The 16,767-nt window shown below is 43.2% G+C and overlaps 1 protein-coding gene across 10 annotated transcripts in view; it reads right to left on the reverse strand.

The window, feature by feature from the left end:
- Positions 1–16,767, reverse strand: part of ADD1 (adducin 1) — a gene marked incomplete at its 3' end in the record, with an annotated part of 148,223 nt that overhangs the window by 72,427 nt on the left and 59,029 nt on the right. For all 10 annotated transcript variants that reach the window (XM_082259471.1, XM_082259474.1, XM_082259473.1 and 7 more), the window contains exon 2: positions 5,123–5,336. In XM_082259471.1, the coding sequence (XP_082115597.1) occupies positions 5,123–5,317 (195 nt within the window). In that variant the 5' untranslated portion in view covers positions 5,318–5,336. The remainder of the gene's footprint in view (positions 1–5,122; positions 5,337–16,767) is intronic.

Below are 16,767 nucleotides of genomic sequence, written 5' to 3' on the forward strand. Positions count from 1 at the left end.
AAAAAAAATGATGACTGACATATTGGAATATGAAGGTAAGCGTCCTTCGATGTGGGGATGCCACTACTGTACAAATGGACTCCATTCGGAACTTCTGTACCCACACAAGCGGTTCAAAGCCTTGAGGTCCAGGATGGGACGTACCTTGCCTTCCTTCCTGGGAACTGTAAACAGGTTTGACTAGAAACCTTGAAAACATTCAGAGTTGGGAACCAGAACAATCACCCCTTGTAGTAGAAACACTTGCACCACCCCGAAGAGACCGCGCAGGCGGAACTGGGGACAAACGCAGATTGGAAGGAAAGAACCTCACTGAAGGATAAGACCGAAACCATATCTTGTAGCCGGACCAGATCAGCTGGTGGACCTACCTGTCTTTAATCAGGAAGGTCCATGGGTCCGGAAAGAAGGGAAGACATCCCCCCACCTCAGACACGGGTGAGGGGGCCCCTTCAGGCAGAACCCGCTCTCTGTGATGAGACTTCTCACCCCTGGCAGCCTGTGAAAGAAGAGTACTCTTCCTCCCTGTAAGACCCTTAAGGATATTATCTAGGAAGATCCAAACAAGCCTTCCCCTAAAAAGGCGGAGCACAGATGAGGCCGTCTTGGAAGAATGGCCCGCAGACCAGCATTTCAGCCATATCATGCGCCAAAGGACCACCACCGTCATTGACAGCCTAGAAACTAAGGGAGCCGCATCCAGAGAGGCACCACAGACAAACTGCAACCCCTTGACTGGTCCACCAGCTCCCAAGGGCAGGGGGAAGCTGTTCCCCCCACCAGATCCTGGCGCAAAAGCTTTTCCCACTCGGTTAAAAGTCTGGGACACCAATGCTATGGTGAACACCGGCCTAAGGACCGAACCGGCCACAGGAAACATGTGGTGGACCAAAGTCTCGGCTATCCCGTCAAAGGGGTCTTTAAAAGCCCGAGACTCCTCCACCGGAATTAAAGTGGAGTTATTCGGCCTGAAAACCTGAGAATCTACCACAGGTAGGACTGTACACTTTTTTAAACAGGGACTCTTCAAAGGGATACTGTCTAGCAAAAACGCTAGGCACAGACATAATGCGTTTAGGTCACTGACTCACGACAATTTTGTCAAATAGGTGGAAAAAGGGGACCCCTTTTGCCGCTTTTGGAGAGCTGCGGGAACCAAAGTGGACCGGCATTTCTGACGCAGCAGCAGATGCATCCTCCAACTTTTAAAGTTGCCCGCACAGATACAATCGGTGCATCCACCAGCGCAGTTTATGGGTCGCCAACTGCGATCCCGCAAGGGGACGCTGACCAGGGGCCCATGAATGGACCACCTACTGTACCCCCGCGAAAAAAAAAAAAAAGGGGGGGTCGCACTCCGAGCCCCTGCAGAGAGGCGTGGATGTGCAGGCAAGGTATCCAGAGGGTCCGCATCGCTAAAGGAGGGGTGCCCTACACAAAATGGCGGCATGCTGCCATCAAGAAGAAGGGAGGAAAAAAATTAAGTTCAAAAAAGGAAAAAAATGCTAGGACCAGAGATCCCAGCAAGGAACTAGGTCCTTACTCCTGACTAGGCAGAAAACAAACAATGACTATAGCAGGAAGTGAGTGTATACCCCCCCTGGGACTGCCCCATAGGCATGGTAAAGCTTTTTCCTGCCTAGTGTCCTACTCCTGTAGGGGGCAGCATAACCCAATGGTCAAGAAGATTCTGGAACTGTGTGTTGATGAACGAAAAAGAAGAAGAAAAAAAAAAAAAAAAAGAATTAGAAGAGGAGACAAAAGAGATCTAGACTTACAAAAGGCACCTGAATGTTGAATGAAATTAAAGTTCAAACTTTTCAATTGTAGTGTGTTCGACAGCATGAGAGTTCGATCCTTTTGACAAGGACTTTTTAAACAGACAAAAGGCACAGGGAAACTTTACACAAGTCAGTGATCCCATTTTCCTCTATGAATTGATTCCTGCAATAAATGTCAACATCAAATGCAAAGGCATATGAGGGCTGGTTCTTGATGTTCCCCATGTGTGATGTAGTGGGAGTAAACAATGTAGCTTTGATATCAGAGAGAGAGAGATAGCGCCCCATCAATGATATCCGTGAGAGGAATAGCGCCCTGTCATTGGTGTCAGTGAGCAGAAAAGCGCCCCATCATTTTTTAATGTGGCAATGCACACGCAGGTGTTTATGCGCATATTTGTGCACAAGTTTTATGGGCATTTAAATAATGCTTAGTTTGAAGAGGAGCTAATGAGCATAATTTACACATGTAAATGTATTCTACTTGCTGGAATTAAGGTTAATATGCTTATAAATGCCATACGCCTGAAAACACGCATAAAAATGCGAGATTAGAGGTATTTTTCCTGCCAAATTTTGGCAGTACATTTGGAGCAGAAATTCATATGCCCGTGTGCATAAAGCCTAAAAGTACAACATATCCCCATGGAAATTACATTAAAATGGATTCTGGTACAAAGCACTGAAATGTTATGTTATGTACAAGTGAAATTTAGTAGGTTTTGTTTCACAATTTTTTTTAAATGCAAATCAAAATAAAAAAATAAAACAAAAAGTTGAAACAAAACAAAAAGTATTATTGCATCTTACAAAAAACTCAACTGGGAGCTGGACTCTACCTAAGGGACCTGGAGAAATACGAGGTCTTGCATTGTAATACTTTAACCCAAACTGCTGTTTTGTGAATCCTGCACAAAAACAAAACTCCATTGCAATCTCTATACATTCAAAGCTTTCTCCCCCATTATTCAGAAACTCTGCTAATAATATAAAAAACTCTTGACAGGCCTGGGTGTCTTCTTTTAAGATCTTATGTCACAAGAAATCACATCTATCACCAAATTAATTTTGATTGCTCAGAGAAGTCTTAATAAATATCCTTGCACATAGGCTGCTGAGCCTCATTCAACGTAAATTGCTGCGGACAGATCGGATACCTAACTGACATTTTTGAGGGGGAACAGTGACATTAATCAGTGCTAAAAATATGCACGGTTACTGTACTAATGACACTGGCAGGGAAGGGGTTAACACCAGGGGCGATCAAAGGGTTAAGTGTGCTCCTAGGAATTGCTTTCTAACTGTGTGGGGGATCGACTCACTGGATAAACAGGTCCGCCTGACCTGCTCATTGGCTACCCCTCTGGCCAATAGGCGTGTGTGCACGCCACCACCATCTTTTACACAAAGCAATGCTGTACATTTCGCGTAATAGAGCCGACCTGCCGCTGTAAAACTACGGCGGCTGGTCGGCAAGTGGTTAAACTGATGCACACAGAATCTGGTGCAGCTGTGCATAGTAACCAATCAACTTCTAACTTCAGCTTGTTCAATTAAAGTGGTGCTAATGCCTGGAACACACTAGGACATTATCGGACAAATGATCATCCGTTTGTTTGTTTTTTTGCATGCTAATATTATATAAAAAACAAAAAAATAAAGATTTTACTAACGTGACAAAAAAAAAAAAAAAAATTGGGAAGTCATGTATTGTATTTGTACTGTATTTTCAAAAGACAACTATACTGATTAATAGACAATTGTACGATCTGGTAACGTAAGAGAAAAAACAATGTGCTTGTGCCATTGGATGAACTATCGTGATTGGCTCTTGAAAGCTCTGTGCTAACGATCAAATTATCGTACAATTGCTTTTTGTAATTTTTAGTACAATTTTCTGATTGGGTGTATGGGCCACAAGGCCTTTCACACCAGCGGACCGATCAGGTCCGCCTGTCCCAATCGGACCAACCATTGTTTTCTATGATGCAGTGGATACCAGCTGACATGTGTCCGATTTGCTAAAAACAGACGGATGTGGATACGTTTGCTATCCGTCTGGTGGATCCGATGATATTCAGTTGGAAATGGACTGCCCCACAGAGAGCAGTGGGCTGTGTCCATGCCTGATTTGCATAGTGGAGCAGACACAGACCTGTCATTCGCCTGCTCAGCGGAGAGATCCCCTGCTGACGCTTGGACAGATTCCTCCATGTGTGAAAGGGGCCTAAAGGTTGAAGGATTTTACTGTCATGCATTCTTTGCATGAAGGTAGAAAACCTTCAGTATACAGCTTCCCCTGCACCCCCCCCCCCAATACTTGAGCCCAATCCAGAGATGTGCACGACAGTGACTGCTGTCCCAGCTCTCCGCCTCCTCATTGGCTCAGAGGTGCCGTCAATCACAAGCAGGGAGATGGGAGCCATTCTGTCTTATGGACACCCATAGCTGGCTTGGGAGCGAGTACGCACTAGTATCCCCATAGCAAGTGGTTTGCTATTGGGGTGGGGCACTTGGAGGAGAGGTGGAGCCAGGAGCGTTGATGGGTGACTTGAGAAGACGAGGATCGGGATTGCACAGAGCAAGTACGTATAAGATGTTCTATTTTAAAAAGAACTATTACTTTAAGCTTTGACAATAAAACTTAGAAGCTAATTGGTTACGATGCACAGCAGATCCTGTGTGCGCCAGTTTTAGTAAATCCCCCCCGTGTGTGTGACAACCTTAATACTGGTTAATATCCTATTTCAAAGTGCAAGCGTAAATGACTAATCGTCAAAGAAATGACTAACATACCCAAAAGGACAAAACAATTGGATTGGCCCGAAGTGCTACTAAACACCAGCGTTAATGAGTAAAACTCATGATTGAAAAGAGAAACAAGCTCCCCGGCCATCACTGCTACCTGCAGGAGGTGAACTCACATCCATGTTAATTAAGATGCCTCAGATTCCAGATTTATTTTTAATCCACAATTAACAGGTCTTTGCAGCCAAACGGTTTGCAAGAACACTGCGTCCAACAGTGACACTAAAGGATAGAATGAAAAACTATACAAAAAAAAAAAAAAAAATCAAAGGTGAAAATTAAAGCCCAAGTGCAGAAAAAAAAAAATAAATCACAGCTAGAGAAATCAGCATAAAGAGACATAACAGTCAATAGGCGGTGTCCTTTCTAATTTCTCTTCTGTTAGTCAAAGGGAAACATCATACTGACTGCAAGTTATGTCCCTGATGCTGATTTTTCTTTTTGTGAATTCAGCTGTGTACTTGGGCTTCATGTTTTTCATCATGGTCCTTTTCATTGCAGCATCCCGTTTTCTTTTGTCCCCGTCAACTCACCGGGCTTTGAAGTATCATAGAAACTCTCTTTTTCTGCTCCATCATGTTGAAGTCCTGTCGAAGGTCAGGTGCCATGTTTCTTTCTCGAAGGTACTCCGGGTTATTCTCATCCACCCGGTCAAAATACTTTTCCTTGTGGGGAGCATTTGTAGGGGGTGGTGAAGTCACCACCCCTGCACTGGAATCACCATTCATAGCACAATCTTAACCGGTCCTAAAAAACAAGGGAAAAAAAAAAAGCACCAATTAGAATGTGCCACATTCAACAAGGTTTAATACAACCAAACCTGAACTTTCCATCTTTCTTACATACTAAGTCAACACTAAGTAAGGCTCCTTTCACACGGCCGCTCCGTGTGAAAGGTCCGCTGCGGGACTTTTATTTATTTTTTTTTCCACGGAGCGGATGACATTTCTGTCATCCGCTCCGTGTGCCCGCATATCATCCCATCCGTTTGCGGATGATATGTGGACATAATGTAAGTCTATGGCATTGCGGATGTCAGCGGATGACACCACTGACATCCGATTTTCCTTCCTTTCCGTTTTTTACACGGAAGGAAAAATGGGGTTCTGTTCCATTCGTAAAAACGGAACAGAACTGAAAGGAGGAAAATCGGGTGTCAGCGGATGGTATTCCGCTGACACCTGCAGTGCCATTCACTTACATTATGTCCGCAAATCATCCGCAAACGGATGGGATGATTTGCGGACACACGGAGCGGCCGTGTGAAAGGACCCTAAGAGTCATTTTACTGAGAGTACTTTGCTTCTTCAGAAGACCATATTGCATAATAACGGTCCGTCTCTCGTTTTCCCAGTACAAAAAATGTACTATTGCAGACTGGACCTGTGTCACCACCCGGCTGAGAAAATATACTGATATACAGGCTGACAATATAGTCCTTATGGGACAGTACTTGAGCTCCAGTTGTTTGTAGTTTATTCTGTACCAGGGTCTTAATTGTAGATTTCCATTTTCTTGTAAAATTCCCTTGAATAACAAATATATAACCGAAGGACTTTAACAGGCACAGCCTCTACCCACTGCAAATGCAATTTTAAAATAAACCTTTTTTGGGCAAAAAATCTAGCTCAAGCTTAGAGAACTGCATACCCATTTCAAAACCTGAAAATTATTTTACAGAGGATTCGTCATGACTGGGCTTTATTCAACAATCTGAATATTCAGTCCAATGGTAAAATCTCTTTTAAAATATGTATAAAATAAACAAATTTTTCAGCTTTGCTTTCTTTGTCTAAGATGACTCCTGAAGCTGCAAGACTGAGCTAAGTTGCCACCTGAAGATTGACAATTGGTGCCCCATCAAGTGCAGGACTAAAAGAAAAATGGTCTGCCAGCTCCTATGTGTGCATAACATGATACAATAATGCCCTATAGTCAAATCGAATCTAAAATTATTGACACACTGATAGATACTCGACAAACTAGATTTATACTAGGGGGGTGGCATTGAACTGGAAATCATGAGAAAAATACGGTAAATCACATGACCCTTTCACCTCTTCACAACCGCTCTCTAGCCAAACGACTGCTACAGCGCAGTCGCACCTGGCCAGTAGGGCGTCATATGACGTCCTCCCGTGATCACGCTTCCTGCGCACCCCCTGCTGCCACCTTTTTTTCCATTTCAGTTACAACACTTTGCAAATAAGAAATTTTCTTCCACAATGTGCAGTGATGAGGCTGCACAGATGGCCCCTGATGAGCTTGCACCAATGAGGCTACACTGATGGGCATGGATAAGGCTGCACTGGCTCTGGGCTGTCAAGGGGGTGGCTAGCTCGGGCCATTGCAGAGCCAGTTCAGTGCTGCAGGTTCCTTCTCCAAGGCAAGGCTGATGACCACCCGGCTTCTACACCAGGTCACAAAAGAAAACGAAAATGTTCCCACCAGAGACACAGACAGTGGATCTAACCCCTCAATACTATATAAAAAAAAAAAAAAAAAAAAGGCCTTTAGACTTACACAATTATCTATAGTGTAATAACTGTACCAGATAATGGGACTGCTTTCAAAACATCTCCAGCTATATTTTTCTTTGTTAATATGCAGTGTTTTGTAGACAAAAAGATTCTGCAGCAGTGATAAAATCAGCATTAAAGCATTTTGTGGTCAATGTTTCAGCCCGTCGTTTTCAAGACACTAAAACATGAACGTTATCAGACCACAATGACCCACATCACCTACTAGTGATCACACACAGCAAAAGGTAGAGGTCAAAGAAAGGTCCAAAAGGACCAAATAACAGTCCTTCAAATAAAATTAGAATATAAATAAGCCTAGCTAAAATAAAATTATATAGAATATGGCTCTTGCATAAAAATGGGAAAAACTGGGGAAAAAACATTTTTAGCATTCACAAGATGGATGCCAGTGCATATGGTAAACACCAGGCAGGAACAGATCACTTATGATTGGTAACCAAGCATAACTAAGCATAGTAATAAAACAAGTGAAGTGCAAGTACAAAGTCAAAAAGCCTAAATTAACTAGCCAAAAAAAAAAAAAAAAAAGTGAATGGGATTTTTGTACTCCCCCGTAAAACCCATTTTGCACTTGGCAGCCATCTAGTCAGTGCTACAAATAACAGTTTTTTTCATTGGCCATTTTTCTGCAAGAGCATTTAGCTGGGATGTCGTATATTTTGCCCTTTTGATGGATTATTGTGATTTGTTCCTTTGGGGGACACTTCTTTGACTTCTACTTTGTATGTGTCTTTTTATATCACTAGTTTACATCACTAGGGGGTGCAGTTGGTGGATATTTATATCTCTATAATGATTTTGGATATAAATGTGGGAGATGAAAAAAACATCAGGACCTTACAGCTTTGGAATATTCTGTTTCAAACTGTGGGTGTCATATTGTTGCAAACATCAAGCTTGATACTAAAGAGAACTTTGGTTAGAAAGATTTTCAGGACTGAGAGAAGTGTGGGAACACTTTGAAGACTTATCTGAAATTTTATGGCAGCATGTACATTGCCAGAAGCCGGGACTGTTAATTACACACAACAGCATATACAGCAGGCGTTTATCAATAGATAAGAGAAACTACAGGTTTTATTGTAGGGTGTAAATGAATAAAACGGTTACAAAACCACTTTAAAGGCTGGTACACACTGAGAAAATCGAGCGAATGATTGTCCGATTTTCCTCGTTTCACAGCAAGTTGGCACCAAGGAAGGAAGTAATGTACAAAAAAATCTTGTCTATAAAAACGGTAAATATTAAACAAAAATCAAGTTTCTGTTGACGTGCGAGAACATTTTTTAGTTTATTCCTTCTGAAATGTTAGTTTTCAAAAGTCTGATTCGGATGTCAAAATTTGTGTACACAATATAAGAAAATCGAAGCTCATTCCTCGCATTGAATTTTTCTTCCAAATTTTCCCATAGTGTGTTACACCCTCCTTAAGAGTGATACTAAAGTCTTTTGCTGCTATATATTTAACAAACATGCCTATACTACTTACCTGCTCTGTGCAGTTGGTTTTGCACAGGGCAACCCAAATCCTCCTCTTCTTGGGTCCCTCGCCGGCGCTCCTGGCCCCTCCCTCCTGTGGAGTGCCCCCATAGCAAGTAGCTTGATTTGAGGGCACCCGAGCCAAGCTGCAGCTCCATGTATCCATTTGGACACAATGCCGTGGTTCAGCCACGCCCCCTCTCTCCTCATTGGATAGCTGACTTTGATTAAGCCAATGTGTCTCAGTCAATCAGGAGGGAGAGTCCCAGACGGCAAGGGCACTCGTAGACATCGCTGGATTGAGAGGGGGCACAGGTAAATATTAGGGGGGGCTGCTACACCCTTAAGGTTTTTCATCTCAATGCAAAGAAAGCATAAAAAACCTTCTGACTTCACAACCACTTTAAAGTGGTTGTAAGGTCACTGTGTCCAGTTACTATAATCCCCTCAGTTATATGAAGCTATGTTGCCTTAGTTTTAAAAAATTATGCAGCGCAATACCTAAAAATTCCCAGTGCCACTGTGTGGTCACATGACATCCCTCCGCTTTCCTTCCCCGTTCTGAGGACTACAGTGGGAGGGGCTAAGATTACCCTGTGATGTCAGCCAGGAGGAGAGTGGCGGACGGTCACGACCGAACAGCGGCGCTCTGAAATAATGTATTAGGCTGCATAATTTTTTAAAAAAAAAACAAAGACTTTGTACAACATAGCTTCATATAACAGAGGGTATTCTAGTTATTAGGCATAGTAACTTTACACAGAATAGTAGCAGAAGGGGAGGGGAGCAGATTGGCACTGACTCAACAGCTGACAGGCAGGGAGGGAGGGGAAGAGGGAGAGACAGCGGGCTGCCGCAGGCACGTAAACGGACCACAGTATCATGGATCAGCAGCCATGATTACTGTGGTAAGCAAATACAGGGGGACACAGAAACACGCAGGATCAACCAGGTATTTTACATCAGAGGGACAAATTACTCCAAACAATCACTATGCTGTATATCGTGCTTTAAAGGAATAGGGTTTTTTTTTTTTTGTTTTAGGGTTATAACCGCTTAAGCCCAAAATAAACAGATCAAAATTCTTGCTGCTCTATAGGCAGGCTGGCTTTACTGAAGTTGATCTATTGATCAATTTCAGCACAACTAGCCAGTCTGGGTTTTTTTTTCCATACTATAACAGGCCACCAGCAGCGATCATTGTTTTCTGAAGGCAGGGAAACCCCCCATTGTCAGAATACAATAGCACAGCGGGAGGGATTTCCCCATCAATACTGACTGTGTTGATGAGGGAAATCGAGTAATTTACTTTCCTTCAACCCGTGGCTAAAGGAAAGAAAACTGCATAATCAATGGCCAGTCTAAGATTTAAAAGGAAAATGTTTGGAACTTTAAATGTCCAGCCTAAGATCCAGTTACAATAGTGATTTATTTTTCTATGAGTAATATGCAGGGGGTGTGTGTAAGGGGGGGGCTGTGTAATGTAAATGGGGCCAGAGGTGCGGGGGCTGTGTAACGTAGATGGGAACAGAGGTGCGGGGGCTGTGTAAAGTAGATGGGGCAAGAGGTTTCGGGGGCTGTGTAACGTAGATGGGGCCAGAGGTGCGGGGGCTGTGTAACGTAGATGGGAACAGAGGTGCGGGGGCTGTGTAATGTAAATGGGGCCAGAGGTTTCGGGGGCTGTGTAACGTAGATGGGGCCAGAGGTGTGGGGGCTGTGTAACGTAGATGGGGCCAGAGGTGTGGGGGCTGTGTAACGTAGATGGGGCCAGAGGTGTGGGGGCTATGTAGAGTTATCTTAATTTATTAGCAGGTGCATGCGGCCCTCCATGCATTCACATACATTGAACACGGCCCTTAAGGGGAAAAAGGTGGCCGACCCCTGCACTAGGGGGTCTATTTTGAAAATGTTTGTATGCGAAATTCACATAGTTCTCACCCAGGTATCACACATTTTATAAATTTGACATAATTGGGAAAATGTGTGAATCGAATGTGAAAAGTTTTAAAATAGACCTCAGGTAGCAGATTAACCACTTATCTTGTAAAACAGCAGCACAGAGGATGTTCTCTGCTACAGTGCTGCTGCAAAACAAAAACGCCATTCGGGGTGGGTGGAACCAGTGGACAGCTCATGAGGCTAAACCAATCTTTCCCAGCCAGATACAGGGTAGGCTATAAGAGGTCACACCGCGGCGCAGTGAAATTTCTGTTTTGTTGTTTTATCATAAATCCCAGTGATGTCATCTCCGACCTATGGATTTCCTGTAAGCCCTGGCAGCCATCTTGTAGGAGGACACAGCCAATAACTGTGAAAGCGCACTTTAACATATTTATGTCTTTATTGACAGACAGCTTTCTAGAAAAAGAGCCAAGCAGCTGAAAACCTTTCGCCTTGTGTGCACCCCTGTGTGATGAAAACTTTACACACACCTCACATACGGCAGAGAAATGTAAGATTGGACAGCATAAAACAGAAGAAGAATTGGCAAAAGGCTGATAAGAGAGATGAACTTGTGAAAATTGACAACTATGAGAAAAATTCTAGCTATGCAGAATTGGCTGTACTCCTGTAGAAAAGTATCTTTCTTTATATCCTGGCTAAGCAGGGTTCTATATAAAATTGGAAACAAGGAAACAAGACATAAAAATTACTGAAAGATTTAAAAAAAAAATGCCAATAAAGGCCTCAACGTCCGCAAAATAGGACTGCCACTAAATGGAAAGGTCAGAAAAATAAAAAGATACAGTATATTATAATTTAGCACATAATCACTTTCTTGCCTCTCTCTCTAAATTCCACTGAAATCTCCCTTCAGGAAGGTAAGAAAAGGACGGTCACTTACATACACCCCAGCTCGGCAAATCTGGGGAAAAAAATGATTGAAGTAGAAAAAAAAAAAAAAAAAAAGTACCTAACTGTTCAGTTTTATTGCAATAAAAATGTTCTGCCGACCAAAGCAAAGAAAGGACCCTCTAATAACTTTTCACTCCCTTACCAAATAGCTACTTGTAAGGTGAAATCCAAATTCCAAAAATGTTGTGACAATTGCATCTCTAAATTGAAAAGGTTGGCTTCCTTCCACATATACATAAACATTTTAGGTTACCCCTTACATTCTTGTTCTGTATTTCCATTAAAGTGTTAGTAAACCCACAACAGTAAAACCATATAACCTGTATATGCAGTAAAGCATGCTTGATATATTCCCTGTGGAACCTAAGGGGTTAACCCTGAACATTGTGTAAAAAGCCTTTTTGATCCTTTCTTCTTTGAACCTCCCCTTCTTCCACAGTCCCCAATCCATCTGCTGATAGTACAGAGCCTTGGGGGCACTCTGCACATGCTCAGTTTGGTGTGTATTGCTGGGGTTTTTGTTTTTTTGGGGGATGTGCACAGGGCCAATCAGCACTGTCTAGACAGAGGGTCAGGGGTCGTGCAGCCATATAGGACAGTCAGGAGACAACTCATCCTACAAGCTTTAACCAGTGCTCAGCCGGACACTGATAGAAGCTACAAGACTGCTATATACTGCTGATGAGAAAAGGTATTTAGCAGTTTTCCTCCTGTATCCTCTCCACTAGGGACCCTCCAAGATTTCCTTCCAGTGGTTTGGGTCCAAATTATAGGTAAATTCTCCTTTAAGACAATCTTTTGTGTCTGCTCCTGAGTTAGTTTCGCCCATTATATATGATACTCGCCCATGATATATGAAACGGTTATGTGACTTCATCCCCTGATGAAGTTATGCGACAGTGACGCAACGCGTAAGGCATGAGCGGAGGCAGACGAGACACTGAAGTGCTTTCCTGGTACTCCTGGTTAATACATGTTGATTTACAAGTTTTAAAATTGTAAGTGTGTTTCTTTATATTATTTAACACAAGGCTTTTACAATATTACACTTGCCACCTATAAAAGTAATCCAATGGCTCTTTAGCCACTCCGATTACTTTTACCAGGTCCAGAGTCGCCGGCGAAAAAAAAAAATGATCTCGGCCATATCCCCCTTCTAATCCAGCAATGTACTGGTACTGGTCGGTCAGGGGTTAATAGGAATGTTTGTAGGATCCCCGCCTTATAAATCAGCCATGGAGCTCCGAATGACTATGGCTGGCCATTCTGAAGGAGAGAAACCAATTCATTTCCCAATCCATGCTAGAGAAGGCTGTACAAATCTTCCCTGCAGGCTTTTTTATTCTGACAGCTGACAGCTGACATCCACAGCTGTCAGAATACTAGAGCAGTGAGTGCAGCCGATTGGATGCAACAACTGTTCAGCCGTTTTCTCTCTGTCCAGATCCTTCACTTTCTCCATTGAAGTTTTCTTCAAGCCAGGTGTTATCAACAGAGCCATCCACAGCTAAAATTTTGGCCAATTCACAGGAATTGTTTGAAAGTCAGGTCATGTATGGCCAGCTTAGGACAGTGTACGGTTTTTAACCAATCTGTGCACATGAAGGAATTTGTGAAACACGAGTCATGTACTTGTGATAAGTAATTAAATACAATTGTGACGAGACCAGTCTCGCCACATTGCATTGGAGGAGCCTGGTTGCCCGCCTGCTGCCTTTGGACTATGGACCAGACTTTAAAAGACTTTGGCTCCATGGCGATTTGACTGTGTTTGTGGCATCTGAGCGCTGTTTGGATATGTTGAGCGCTCAGATCCAGGCTATCTGGGGATGGGTTGAATGTAGGGGTTCGGTTCAGTAGACTGGGAGTTATGCATTTTTTGGTCTTTTTGTGTTTCTCTAACCATGAGGCTAATGGAGGTCTCTGTGCAAACTAGTTTTAGCTGCAGAGAGAAGGGGGGGGGGGGGTGTTTCCAGCAGCCCCCTCCTGAGGAATGTCTACTGATTAACTGAGACTGTTGATAAACATGTTAATGAACTCACCTGGCTGTCTACTAAGGGAGGAAGCCAGGATGCATTGTGGGGATGTTTTGCTTCTGGGAGTCTGTAATGTGATACATGTCTGTTTGTGTTACAGTCTTCCATCTGGTCCCCTACGGGAGTGTCCACCAGGTGGGAGACCTGCATAAATACAGGGGCAGGGAGCCCTCAATAAATATACCACTGCTTGACCCTCCACACGGAGCTTTGTCTCGTTCTTGGGGGGATTCACTGTATGCTGTTGGAGACCGATTGCTAGGAATGTAAGCTGATGTATGCTTCTCCTGTTCGTCTGCTAGCAGCTATTCGTGAGGTTCCAGGTTGGAGTGCTATATTGTATCCAGTTCGGGAGTGTGATCTCCTGCTGTGCCTGCTCTCTCAGAAAGGGGCAGATCGCCTAAACGGATTTTAACCCCTTGTCTGCTGAAACGGTCCGTTACAACAATATATGATCACATTTCTCTACTTTTTCAGGGTATCAAAGGCACACAAAAATATACAAAACGCAATTTAAAGTTACCATTTCAAAGTATAAATAATGCTTCTTTTATAAAGAGAGCCATTGTGAATGTATGCTACAAAAATGGAGGAGTCTGACCAGAGTACAATTTTACTTCATAACAAAAGGAATTTTATTAAATATAAATTGAGGCAATTACAAGGCTCTCTCACCTGGAAAACATTTTAGCGACATTTCATTAAGTTTCAAGCACACTACTAAGTGACAAAGGATGATTAAATAAACTGCAGCCTCATCACCGAGATGAACCACAAAAAGAAAGTTCAGCATCAAAGAGCAAAATTCAATAATCTGTATACACAACGGCTGTCTCAACTACATGAGGGGCCTTAACCACTTAAGCCCCGGAAGATTTTACCCCCATTCTGACCAGGGGGTATTTTGCGATTCGGCACTGCGTGAGTTTAACGGACAATTGCGCGGTCGTGCGACGCTGTACCTAAACGAATTTGGCGTCCTTTTTTTCCCACAAACAGAGCTTTCTTTTGGTGGTATTTGATCACCTGTGCGATTTTTTGATCACGCGCTATAAACAAAAAAAGAGCGTCAATTTTGCAAAAATAGCAATATTTTTCACATTTTTTTATATGAAATTCCCCAAAAAAAAAAAATTTAAAAATCAAAATTTTTTTACTTTTTCGGCCAATTTGTTTTATGCTACCTATGTTTGGTAAAAAAAAAAAAAAAAAAATCGCAAAAAGCGTATTTTGATTGGTTTGCGCAAAAGTTATCGCGTTTACTAACAAAGGGAAAGATTTGTCATTTTTGTTGTTTTTTTTTTAACGTGTAATGGCGGCGATCTGCGATTTTTTTTGCGGTACTGCGACATTGGGGCGGACAGATCGGACCCTTGACTGACATTTTTGACACTTTTGGGGTTACCAGTGACATTTCTACAGTAATCAGTGCTATACATATGCACTGTTACTGTAAAAATACACTGGTAGTGAAGGGGTTAACTTTATTTGGGAGGGAGGGGCTGTGTGTATCCCTAGGGGCGTGCTTTCTACTGTGATTGGCTGGGGCTTGAGCTGTATGGACACTGATCAACGGATCTACATACTAGATCCGAGTGATCAGTATCCTAACAGCAAGGAGAATGACAGGTGGCTTGTTTACACAAGCTGCCTGACATTCTCCCTCTCCCCCGCCGATCGCCGAGTGACCGGCGGACATCGGGTCCGCCGGTCACGCGCGCGGGGGGGTCCGTGACCACGCGGGAGCGCTCCTCCGGGGGCGCGCGCTCGCTCCCTAGACCCTCACAAGCTAGTGACGTAGCCCTACGTCACTTTGCCTGTGAGGGGCTGACTGCCGACGTAGATCGGCGTTAGGCAGTCGGCAAGTGGTTAAACACTCTAATTATATCCACCAAAGCCAGGAAAACTCAGACATTTTAGCCCATACAACGGGTTATCCTAACACCAACGGTCAACTCTAGTGTTCGCTAAAGGCTTTAGAAAAGGTAACAATGCTATGGAAGATGGCTTCAGCACTGCTGCTCCCACTTTCTAATTTACCAATATGAAGGTGTAACGGAACCACGACCCACATTGTGTTTGTGGGCTTCCAGTATATGGCTTCCTTGAGTCTTGAACATAGATATCAGATTTTCCAGCCGCCCCCCCCATACAAAGCTAGCCGACAACTTAGCTTGTTCTGGAACCTTCTCCATTATTGAACAGTTACACAGAATTTATATACAGCATGGACATCCCCCTTCTGATGAAATTACCCCATTAGGTCAGGGGTTGCCCGATTACATTATCATATGCAGATGAAATTGTATACAGAAATATAATTAACATATCTAAAGAACTACCAACATAAACAGTATACTATTTCCACTCAGCAACTAATAGAGGACAGTGATTTAATCCACCTGAGCCAATTAACTCGCAGACGGCTGTCCTCAAGCTCCTGAAATACAATACACATTATCATAAGTGTAAACACAGAACCCCAGTAGATAACAGGTGGGTAAATCAGATTCAACAATGTGCGGAAGACAGGTGGTTCGGCTGATGGTATTAGCATCTGTTATAAGTCTGACTGTGTGAAGCAGTCTTCATAGGTTTCTTGAGATACATATTCCTGTCCCATTTGAAGTAATCCAAAACATATTCTCAGTGTCCATTAAGTACCTGTCTTTCACTCCCAGTGACGGGGAGTACCATCACAGAAGGCTATTTTATATAACATCTATAGCTAAACACATTTTCCATTTCATTATCTTTCTTTCCACTTTGTGTGCTGTCATAATTGGGTTTGGGCTGGATCAGGTAAAAATCTCATGCCTACGATTCTCTGCAGCTGGCCGAGTACAGTGCCTTAAAGTATTCATACTAGACATATGCCGGTTTTCGGTAATTCGATATATCGCGGTATTGCATAGCCACGGTATTGTTATTGTGGCATTTTTAAAATACCGAGTTTCTCTGCTCCTGGGTCTGACTTGTGAATTGATACATTTCAGTGAGCTGGATGACTCATTCACTCACACAGCTAAAGCCTTTCAGCATTAAGGCTCGGTTCACACTATTGCGATGCGGGAAGGCTTGCGAATTCGCAGCCTGTTCCCGCATCGCACATGCACCCCCAGCAGTTCACACTGTCATATGCGATCCGCTGGGGGTGTCAATGTAATCTTAACGACACCCCCAGTTTGATCGCATATCGCAGTGCGATCGTGCAGTTCGCACAGGATCGGATCGCACAAGTGTGAACCGCTGTGCGATCCGATC

Source organism: Pelophylax lessonae (assembly GCF_965119305.1).
Source record: "Pelophylax lessonae genome assembly, chromosome: 1".
NCBI classification, from domain to species: Eukaryota; Metazoa; Chordata; class Amphibia; order Anura; family Ranidae; genus Pelophylax; species Pelophylax lessonae.